Source organism: Pundamilia nyererei, unplaced genomic scaffold (genome assembly GCF_000239375.1).
Source record: "Pundamilia nyererei isolate P.nyererei 1_Seehausen unplaced genomic scaffold, PunNye1.0 scaffold00004, whole genome shotgun sequence".
Taxonomy (NCBI): Eukaryota; Metazoa; Chordata; class Actinopteri; order Cichliformes; family Cichlidae; genus Pundamilia; species Pundamilia nyererei.
The window spans coordinates 4,706,235-4,717,172 of record NW_005187405.1 but is presented as its reverse complement, the minus strand read 5'-3'; the positions used below and the strand labels follow the sequence as shown (position 1 = coordinate 4,717,172).

At 39.9% G+C, this 10,938-nt stretch overlaps 1 protein-coding gene across 1 annotated transcript in view; it reads left to right on the top strand.

Moving 5' to 3' along the window:
- The window catches only part of LOC102194873 (collagen alpha-4(IV) chain-like), a 25,628-nt gene that overhangs the window by 6,120 nt on the left and 8,570 nt on the right, over positions 1–10,938 (top strand). The window contains exons 6-32 of the mRNA XM_005721546.1: positions 3–47; positions 739–855; positions 1,219–1,284; positions 1,406–1,441; positions 1,608–1,670; positions 1,765–1,800; positions 1,906–1,947; positions 4,265–4,348; positions 4,561–4,605; positions 4,689–4,760; positions 4,853–4,897; positions 4,977–5,030; positions 5,351–5,414; positions 6,437–6,535; positions 6,781–6,933; positions 7,118–7,126; positions 7,229–7,318; positions 7,529–7,680; positions 7,763–7,835; positions 8,007–8,113; positions 8,254–8,437; positions 8,527–8,598; positions 8,826–8,933; positions 9,080–9,298; positions 9,455–9,619; positions 10,352–10,519; positions 10,737–10,880. Coding sequence (XP_005721603.1) covers positions 3–47; positions 739–855; positions 1,219–1,284; positions 1,406–1,441; positions 1,608–1,670; positions 1,765–1,800; positions 1,906–1,947; positions 4,265–4,348; positions 4,561–4,605; positions 4,689–4,760; positions 4,853–4,897; positions 4,977–5,030; positions 5,351–5,414; positions 6,437–6,535; positions 6,781–6,933; positions 7,118–7,126; positions 7,229–7,318; positions 7,529–7,680; positions 7,763–7,835; positions 8,007–8,113; positions 8,254–8,437; positions 8,527–8,598; positions 8,826–8,933; positions 9,080–9,298; positions 9,455–9,619; positions 10,352–10,519; positions 10,737–10,880 — 2,512 coding nt within the window. The remainder of the gene's footprint in view (positions 1–2; positions 48–738; positions 856–1,218; positions 1,285–1,405; positions 1,442–1,607; positions 1,671–1,764; positions 1,801–1,905; positions 1,948–4,264; positions 4,349–4,560; positions 4,606–4,688; positions 4,761–4,852; positions 4,898–4,976; positions 5,031–5,350; positions 5,415–6,436; positions 6,536–6,780; positions 6,934–7,117; positions 7,127–7,228; positions 7,319–7,528; positions 7,681–7,762; positions 7,836–8,006; positions 8,114–8,253; positions 8,438–8,526; positions 8,599–8,825; positions 8,934–9,079; positions 9,299–9,454; positions 9,620–10,351; positions 10,520–10,736; positions 10,881–10,938) is intronic.

Here is a 10,938-nt window from a genome sequence, read left to right as displayed (position 1 = left end):
AGGGAAAGACTGGTGCTCCTGGTTTTCCTGGTAGAAGTGGTTTACCAGTAAGTAAACTACTGTTTTTTATAGATTTAATTCCAAATGTCAAAAAATAAACATCTCATACTGACAGCAATAACTAATTTCATGTGAGTAGGCAAGGGTCTTTTTACCCTCTGGGTATCCTGACTTCCTCTTTTGGTACAGAAGAAATGCTTGTTAGGTTAACTTGTGATTCTAAATTGGCTGTAAGGATGAATGTGAGCTATGTAGCTGGCCTCTCTCCCGATAACAGCTGGAATAGGCTCCAGCTCTCCTCGACACTGAATTGAATTGGCAGCTGAGAAAATGGATAGATGGACTTCTCTTATGTGCTGATCATTTATTTTTCTACACTGTCAAAGAAGTAATCAATATCAGGCAGTCTGTCAGTGAAAATATGGTGTCCGCAGTTGTGTAACTGCCCAATTCTTGCAGTTAAAATATTGGAGGCTCATGTGTTATGCCCTCTAGTGGACAAATATAATACACACTGCTGGTGCCAGTGTGGTTCTCTTCACTACAACTTGAAGCTGTATCTTCAGTATGCTGGTTTACTTAGTCATCCACCACTATATAATTATAGTTATAGTGGCCTTTAGATATCACTGCTGTAAAGGATATGTACATATCATTTTAAATTAACAAGGAAGACAACAACTGTCATTTCCAACACTCTGTGTTTGTACGTGATCACAACTGTGCTGTTTTTCTCAGGGTCACCCTGGAGCAGGTGGTGAGCCTGGGTTGCCAGGATTAGATGGTTGTAACGGGACACAAGGTAGGCCGGGAATCCCTGGTTTGCCTGGTTTGGATGGCCTCCATGGCTCACTGGTAAGTAGAATACTCATGTTTTAAATTATTCATTCAATGGCGAGACCTTCAGATGTTCCACCATCCTCTTTGAAGACATTTCATTAGTGGTTTAAAAAAAGAGTTACATTACTCATAGTGGACATGTTTTAGGTATCTCTACACTCAACTACCTTTCAGTACAATACAAGTGGTAGTATGATACTTAAACAGAACAATATCTATCAATGACACATATGCAGAATCTTGTTGCTGCTTCTTCTTCTTTTCTTCTTGCTTCTTTTTAACTGCCTAAAAGACCTTTTGTGGCAGTTTCCTTTGTAAAAATGGTGACCATTGTAACAATATTAAATATATCATGAGCTTTAACTGTGTTTTTGTCAGGGATTACCTGGGCCTAAAGGAGATAAAGGAGAAGCTTCATATTTAGATGCACTTCCGGGAGTTCCTGTAAGTTCTCCTACAGTTAACACCCCTCTTTGTGTGCATTCCAGAATCATTTGTAATATATATGTACCCTGTCTGTAAAAATGCTATCCTCTTTTTCTGTCTTTTCTATTTTAATTTGCAGGGTGAGCGTGGGCGAGATGGACAGCCTGGCCCTCCTGTATGTTTTTTTAAATTTGAACAATTGAACAATTCTCTGCGAAACACTTTCAAAAATTAAAGCAGGCAATAAATATCTTAAAACTTTCTCTCCGTATTGTGCTCTTCATACCAACTGCTACCCGAACACTGCATTTTTAACATGACTGCATGGTTTCCTAAAACAGGGAAGACACGGATTTATTGGTCCTAAAGGTTACAGTGGTCCCCCTGGCCGTCCTGGCCCTCAGGTAATAAATGCATAAAAATAGATAAATATTTATGCATCTTTTATTTCAGTATCATATATCACTGAGTGTCACTTGTGCATCTGTGTGCATTTAGGGTTTAGAGGGAGCTGCAGGCGTGAGAGGACAAACAGTGAGTCATAAGCTTCACAGTATTTGACAGTGCTTGCTGAAAACTATTATACGGAGATACACATATGCAAAGCCAACACTTACTACACTTTTGGTTATTGGGCAGGGTGATGCTGGAAGATCACTGACAGGTGACGCAGGTGATGAGGTAAGAAACCTTTTTGGTAATCATGAATTATCTATCATTAGCCACGTTTTTTGGAATGTGAATTTGGTTTCACTAGCCACCAGTGTTGGTCAAGTTACTTGGAAAAAGTAATCGGTAACTAATTACTGATTATTTCCCGAAAAATGTAATCCCATTACTTTACTGATTATCCATCCATTCGCTTCCGCTTGTCCTTTCCAGGGTCACGGGGGGCGCTGGAGCCTATCCCAGCTGTCACAGGGCGAGAGGCGGGGTACACCCTGTCGCAGGGCTAACACATAGGGACACAGACAACCATTCGCACTCACATTCACTCACAGATTCACACCTATGGGCAATTTAGATTGACCAATTAACCTATCCCCCCTAACTGCATATTTTTGGACTGTGAGAGGAAGCCGGAGTACCCGGGGAGAACCCACGCAAACACGGGAGAACATGCAAACTCCACATAGAAAGACCCTGGCCTGCTGGTGGAATTGAACTCAGGACCTTCTTGCTGTGTGGCAACAGTTCTAACCACCTTTACTGATGACTTATTTTGAAAAGTAATTAGAAACTTAGTTACTTTTAAAAACATGATTTATCTCCTAAATAGGTAATAAAGCAATAGATCTTTCAGCCCAATTCTACTTTTTCTGCATAATCCATCATATAAAATATAATCAAATGAAAAAGTCTCTTTTTAAAACTTGTTTTATTAGTTTTAATCTTTTAACTTTATGCATCAAGCAAACATTCAATTATATGCCACATTCTCTGACTGGAAGAAATTTGTTTAACATTTAAACCTATTTTCTGCATATTCCAGCATATAAAATAAAACAGTTTTTTGTGTTTACGCTCACTCTTTCATGTAAAACACAGCAGAAAATAAATAAAATCAAAGACTCAGCGGTCCAGTTGCTCTATTTTCACCTGTATAGCAGGAGTGGGGCAGGCGGAGGTTTGCCCTGGTGCAGGTGTGCCGCAGCGGTCAGTGGAAGGATACGGCAGTTTCTCTGTGAATTTCACATTCCAGCGGCAGCGTATTTGGTGCTTGCTCAGATGTTTAGGGGTTTTTTTCGATGTAAAAAGAAGTTTTCTTCCCATGCAGTGAACAGCGAATGCTAATGTTTTTGTCACTTTTTACGGAATCAAACTCAAAGTAAGGTCAGTACTTCCAGGCTTTAAACGCTGCACTCGTTACATTATCCATTGTTGATCTGCACACAGCTGTTGCCAGAATGTCTCACTCGCTTACGTCATTGCCATGAGACACTCCCCCCCCAAAAAATCAAGGTTTTAGTAATGCAGTGTGCTTATGGGAAAGTAACAGTAATCTAATTGCCTTTTTTGCAATAGCAATCCCTTACTTTACTCGAAAAAAGTAATCGGATTAACGGGTTACTGCCCATCTCTGCTAGCCACACCCAGACACGATTGCTGCCAGACCTGCTGAATAAAGAAATTACTTAAACCTGCCTGATGAAGTGAAGTAGGCTAAAAGGTCTAAAAAAAAACCCCCAAGAAATTCAAGAACAACTAAGAAACAAAGTCAAACCCAGCAATCATATGACCCTCTATGAGCAAGCACTTTGGCGACAATGGGAAGTACAAACTCCCTTTTAACGGGAAGAAACCTCCGGCAAAACCAGGCTCAGGGAGGGGCGACCATCTGCTGCAACCCGTTGGGGTGAGAGAAGGAAGGCAGGATAAAAGACATGCTGTGGAAGAGAGCCAGAGATTAACCTGTACAGTGGTGAACCTTCCCAGGAGTGGACAGGGTACCACAATTACTCCATGAGTGAATCAATGACTCATCCAGGAGATCACAAACAACTGCAGAACAGCATCTAAAGACCTGCAGGCTTCACTTGCTGAGACATGGCCAAAAATGGTGGTGGTGATGGTGTGATGGTGTGGGTCTTCTTTGCTGCTTATGAACCTTTGTTTACTTCCCGTAACTGATGTAACCACGAATTCTACCAGATAATCCTGAAGGAGAATGTCCAGCCATAGTTTGTGCCCTGAAGGTCAAGCATGATCAGGTTATGCAACAGGACAATTAAATACAGCAAAACACCACTATGAATGGTTCAATAAAAAAACACAACATGTAGGGCTTTTGGTATGACTTTGAACAATCCATTCATGCTCACTTGGTTGTATTTCTTCCTGCCAAGGCTGGCACGGTCAAGTATTTGGCAATATATATTCTCCTTTTATAAATGATGCGAAAAACTAAGAAATCAGGGAAAGGGAAAATGCTTTTTCATGATGCTGTATATTTTGATGTATATGGACAGTCAAATGCCTCAAAAATGTCATGTTACAGGGCGAACAGGGCCCGCCTGGCCCACCAGGACCAGAAGAAGTTGTAGAATATCCTCCACAATTTCTTTCACCAAAAGGAGGCAAGGTGAAGCCTTTTTGTTTTCTTAAAGCATTTGATTTTTAACTTCTTCATATTTTTTATGCAGATGCAACAATATTAATCCATGTTTTTGATCATTTCGTGTCTACCCATACATACAGCTTTTTTATTTTAATTTACAAGTTGCAGTTCAAACTCTACTCTTCCATCTGGATTTTTGTTTTATAATTTCATCTTTTTTTTGGTCTTTCTCCCAGGGTGACAAAGGTTTTCCTGGCCCATGTGGACTAAAGGGCTTAAAGGTGGGTTTTGATATGCCTGTGTACCTAGAAGTCATGTGTCAGAGGAAAAACAAATAACTCAATTATTGTTTTTTCCTATCCAGGGTGGTAGTGGCGACTACTACCCTCACGAATTGAAGGGAGAGCAAGGAGTCCTCGGATTTGTCGGATTTCGGGTAAATGATTTAAATGACACTGGACAATACACTTAGACAAAGACAAGTGAATATACATAAAAACGTTTTCAGCTCCTTCTTTCCATCTGTAGGGTCCTCCAGGATTACCTGGCAGGGAGGGACTAGCAGGACCTGAGGTGCAGCTTACATATGATGTTATTATGTCTTACTATACTTTGGCATTCTTTCATATTAAATACATTAATACATTTTCAGGGTTCTCGAGGACAGAGGGGACTTCCAGGCATCAGTGGAAGAACTGGACTAAAGGTGACTTTTGTTTATACATCAGTGAAATCAGTATTACAATTTTAAGAAAAACAGAATGCCACTGGGAGAAAAAGTTAAAAGGCTTGGTTTGATATAGATATAGACACTGTTGTTGGTTCTTCAGGAGACACGTGGTTAGCATATTTGCTATACATTTAGAGAAGGACTGTAAATGAATTACTGACATCTGGTGGTTACTTAGTGGAAAGGGTTGCTAACTGTTATACTCCAATGAAATTCCTTGGTCCGTCTTCTCACCTGTAGAAAAAATGCACATCGGTGCCATTTCTTTTCCTAACCATTCTTTACATCTTACACAGGGTTACCCAGGAGATCCAGGTCTCCCTGGTGATACAGTCCTTCTTAATGGAAGTCATGTGAGAGGTGAGACCACAGCTCCATCTGTACTCTTATTACTACATTTTTTTCCTGTTTTTGTTTACATGTAAAATGTAACAATATATTAGTTTCATAAATAAAAAAAATTCTGTCACTCTGCTGGGTGGAGCACTCAAGTTTTGCGAATGTGATAACTCAACAACAAAGTGATGTAGGAATTTTTTAGTTGATAGCATAGGTGCATCTGCTAGGAGGGTGAGGGGTAGCACAGGCAGCTACCAATATTTTGATAGTTTGCAACAGCTGCTATTCTGCTATTCTTTTATTTATCACTGTCAAAATACAGATTTAAATAAAGTGGTTCACTGGAGCTGTACAGTGTGATATTTACACTTACACACTGGGGGAATACTGGTGGTTGTGAAAGGGCTTCTTTCAGCTTGTTTTCAGCTTGAATTATGTCAGTCACAACTACACTACACTGTGACTATATATTTACTAAAATAATAAAATAACACAGCAATATAGAGTATCACTTTAAATAAACACCTTTAAGTCACTGTTTTGCTTGTAGATTTATGGTTCAAATACAAATAGGTCCATAAATCCAACACCGGAGGCACTGACTTTAAAACAGATGGTTAAGATGGAATTAAAGTTCGTACTTTTATTCAAGGGATTTGACAAATAAATTAGCATTAACCATTTTCATATATATAGTTCTCCATCTTCAGATGCTCAAAGGTAATTGGACAAGTTAATGATATTTTAAATACCTTTTAAAATATCATTCCTTTCTGAAAAGGAAATGACTTTGAATGAACTCAAAGTCTGTTTTCTGCGTCCTTGATCACAAAGTAATCAGTAAACAGGCCTCACCTGGCCATGAAACTGCATGTCTCCAATTACTTCTGAGCCCCTGAACATGTCTAAATGCAAATCTGCATTTTCCTCACATCTGGACTTAAAATCCAACATGGTGATGTACAAAATTGCAACTTAGTTTGTAGTCCGATTCACCTTAATGTATAGTAAAACAATAATTACTTTATGACTTTATGTTTCAGGTGCTAAAGGTGACCGTGGATTTCCAGGACAACCTGGACTCCAGGGGGACACTGGGTCCATGGGCATTCCTGGGCCCTCTGGCCCACCAGGGTTATCAGGTCAGACTTCAGACTTTGATGGCGAAGCCTTGTGTATTTTGATTTAGTACTTGTGCCGTATATATCACTCGTAATAATTATGATAATTCTTGCAACCTGACAGTTGTTAAAATACTCTGTTGCTGTGGAAATTACTATGTCAGTAATCAAAGATTCTCTCTGCTACTGATGGTCTGTGTTTTCACAGTTGGAAAACTGATCCTACATCATTTTAAATTTTACATTTTCATCTCACACCCTTATAGAGGGCCAGGGTTTGCCTGGTCCACGAGGGCCTCCTGGTCCTAAAGGCTACAAAGGAGAGCCGGGAAAGTATGATTACTATTCCATTGCAGTACCCAAGGGAGCTAAAGGACTCCCGGGACCTAAAGGGGCCACAGGCCCTCCAGGCCCCCCAGGTATGCTCTCTCTGCTCTTCGTATATAATACACAGGACAAGACTTTCATATGTGCAGAAGTTAATCTCACTGATGTATTTATTTTATTACTTGGATTGTCATCACTTTTTATATGTGATCACTTTAATGATGACTTAACTTCTGGTTTGTATGTCTCTGTACGCGCCTTATTGGATTGGATTAGGCTGTGGAGGTAATTTTTTTTAAATTATATTTTATCTAAAATATTAAAACCTTTTTTAAATTTAATATAATTTTTAATTTATGAATAACTTATTTTCAACTAATCTCAAAGACTACTACTGTGAGCGCGGTGACCCTGGGGACCCTGGTGATCCTGGACCCAGTGGATCTACTGGAAACAAAGGGCTCAAGGGAATTAAAGGTGAACTGTGGCTGTTTGTTTGCATTAATCATATAAGCCAAGACTCTGTTCTTCTTTGTGAATACTGATGTTGAATTCACAAGCAACATGTGGTGGAAGACGAGCGTCAGTGATTCATTTCTCAATATAAACATCTGTGTGAGTCTGTATAAGCAGGTCTGGGGACTAAATTTAAATTCAACCAAATGTTGTTATTTTTGTCTTCCATAGGTTGTCCAGGGATTTGTGAATGTATCTCTGGCAGGGGGAGCCCAGGGTCTCATGGTCCACCTGGTTATCCAGGCCCGCCAGGATTACCTGGACATCAAGGACCAAGAGGGGACCCAGGTCTGAAAGGAAATGAGGGTTCTCAAGGACCACAAGTAAGAACAGTGGGACTAAAACTGTGCAAATAAATGTCTTTTGTGTTATTTTTGTTATTCCCACAATTATGTGTGCTTGCAGGGCTTTCAAGGATTTTCTGGTTTAAAGGGACAAAAAGGAGAAAAGGGTGATGCTTTTGCAGTAGGTGTAAAAGGTGAGCGCCTCTCAAAAATTTAAATTGGTTCAGTTACGATGGCAACCACTGCACATTGGATTAGGTAAAGACTGTTTAATAGTACTATACCTTTAAATTAGATACAGACTGTATTTGTTTTTCTGGAGTGTTTAAAGCCAAATCTCTATTGGTTGCTTTTGTTACTTGAAGGTGCCAAGGGTGACATAGGTGACCCAGGATATGGTGGTCCTCATGGAGGAACAGGTGGGCCAGGACAGGATGGACGAGATGGCATTGTGGGAGAACCCGGGCCACCAGTGAGTCTATATATTAAAGTCCAGTATTGTGCATCATGTGACAAATCTTTTAAAGGTCTCTGCTCAAAGACACTGCATATGTAAAAATGATCCACTTTGATACTCTTTTCTACACTTTTGTTCATGTTGTGTTTTTTCAGGGTAATGGTTATACAGGATTACCTGGTCCTAAAGGTTACCCAGGTCTTCCTGGACCTAAAGGATTTCCTGGACAAGCAGGTCCCCCGGGTGATGGTTTACAAGGCCCCAAGGGAGAACAAGGACCTAAAGGAAATCAGGGACTTACTGGCATACCAGGAATTCCTGGACGACCAGGACCTCCAGGTCAGGTTTCTCACGATTTGTCATTAAGAAAAGTGTCATGGGATTTAAAAACAAACAAACAAACCACAAAAAGCTGTATTTGAATACAGGAGAAACACAGAGATGCTGTCCTGAAGGTGAGATTGGTCCCCCTGGTCCAAAGGGTGAGCCAGGTTCACCAGGTAAGTCTTGCAGGTGCTAATTATTTATTTAAAAATGTTCACATGTTTCATCTGGAACACTAAATTTAATCAGAAATCTAGATTTAAAAAAATGTCATTAATAAATTGTTTAGTGCTTTCTATTTATAAAGCTTGTTACTTCATTATTTTCAAAGTTACACAGAATGGACCCTACAGTTACTACTACAAGTGATTTGTTTTGTTTTTTTTTTTTTGGCCTCTTATAGGGATTCCAGGTCAGCCAGGGAGCAATGGTCCTCCCGGAGAGCCAGGATACCCAGGCACTAAGGGCATGAAGGGAGATGATGGTGGAGTTCAGGGGACTGGACCACCAGGTAATGGCTGTAAAAACAGAGCATTTGTTGAAGCTTGCGGACCAGCAGTTATTCATATAGTAGGGACTATTCCTTAAATCTATTAATTCTAAAAAAAAAAAAAGAGTTTTTTTTTTATGCTTATAAATCTTTCTTAATTATAAAAGGACCTCCAGGTTTAATTGGTGAACCAGGTGAACCAGGTTCCAGGGGAATTAGTCTAGAAGGCCTTCCTGGCCTTCCTGGTTTTCCTGGACCACCAGGTAGGAAAGGGCCTCCAGGAGATGTCCTCCCAACCAGGCCAGGTGCAACTGGCATACCTGGCCCTCCTGGGAGTATAGGCTATAAAGGACTCCGTGGAATTCCTGGAAACCCAGGAATACCAGGTAAGATTAACTTAATCTGAACTCAAACAAATCTCTAACAAATGGGATTCATGGCCTGTATTACAATAATATTCAAAAGAACAGAACAAAAACAATGTGCTTTGCATTAGTTCTGTACATTTAGATTAGTTGACTGTTGGTCTTTTGCAATTACAGGCCCACAAGGCCAACCTGGACAACCAGGCTATAAAGGAGAGCCAGGGGTCGATGGTGACCCCGGAGTCCCTGGACCAATAGGCCCACCGTGCTCGCAGTGCGAACTCATCGGCCTACCCGGACCCCCAGGACCTCCAGGAAACCCTGGAGTGAGGGGAATACTAGGTGAGCAAACTGCAGCTATACCCCAAATCATGGATAGTCACGTCTTTTTATTCATATCTACCTTATCTTCCACAGCTTTACAAATACAAGTACAATTTAAAACTTTACATTTGTTTACACTGAGTACTTCAATTTTCATATCAACATGAATATCCCACACTATTGTCACGATAAATAGTATATTTGTTTTGTTTTTAGCATATAAACAGTTTGCAAAAACTTATTTAGTAAAAGTAGAAAAGTAAAGCAAAATACAGGACAATGCAAAATTGCTTCGCATCTGTTTAGTTTCACTAGAAAAGAAGTTGGATGAAGTACAAATCCCATTTCTGCTCCATATGTTAATAATGATTATTTATCTAGTTTCCTTATTGATATAAATTTCAATAACAACAAAAAATATAAATACAAAATATATTCTCTGTGTGATATAAAACTGATCATATATTTTATATCGACACGTCAAAGACAAATAGCTGCAGTTTGTGGACTGTAATATATAAAGAAACATGGAGTAACACTAATTTTAATACTTGTTTCATCTTTTAATTTTTAGATGTTCATAAGTTGCTAATCTATGAAATAACAACACTGACCTCTGGTGGCCAGTATGTCCATACATAAGGAGGAACAGTCAATCAACTTCTGTGTCAATATATGAGTATATTCATGCTCATTTATCCATGTCATCTAACCATATATTTTGTCACTGAATTTTATGACGTTGAATAGGAAACACTGGGCAGATAGGTCTGAGAGGCGATATTGGTCCACCTGGACATGGATGGAAAGGATCAAAAGGTGTTCAGGGTCCTCCTGGTTTACCAGGAGCAGCTGGACCAACAGGCTCCACTGGCCTCCCAGGAGATCCTGGAACCGATGGGTGGCCAGGACAGAAAGGTCAGCCGATGGTATCTTATTGGATAATTATTTAAAACCTTATAAGGATTTTATAAAATTCAACAAGTAATTCCATTCAGTTTCCAAAATCCAGTTTGTTTAACTTAATAGCCCATCACTTATACATTCAACAGCTAGCTGGTAAGCAGCATGCTTAATTAAATCTGTGAACCTCAGTGTGCTGATTAAAGCAAGGTTTTCTGTTCAATTTCTACAGGTGAAAGGGGGTATCCTGGCAGGGCTGGAGCCACAGTTTTTCCAGGTCGCCCTGGACCTCCTGGACCGAGAGGTAAACAGGGTGAAAGGGGCCTTAATGGCCGCCAAGGTTCCCCAGGGTATCCAGGACCAGATGGTAATAAAGGTAAGTCTGTAAATGTGTCGTGTCTCTCTTATTTTCCTAACCTAAACTTGTGGGTATC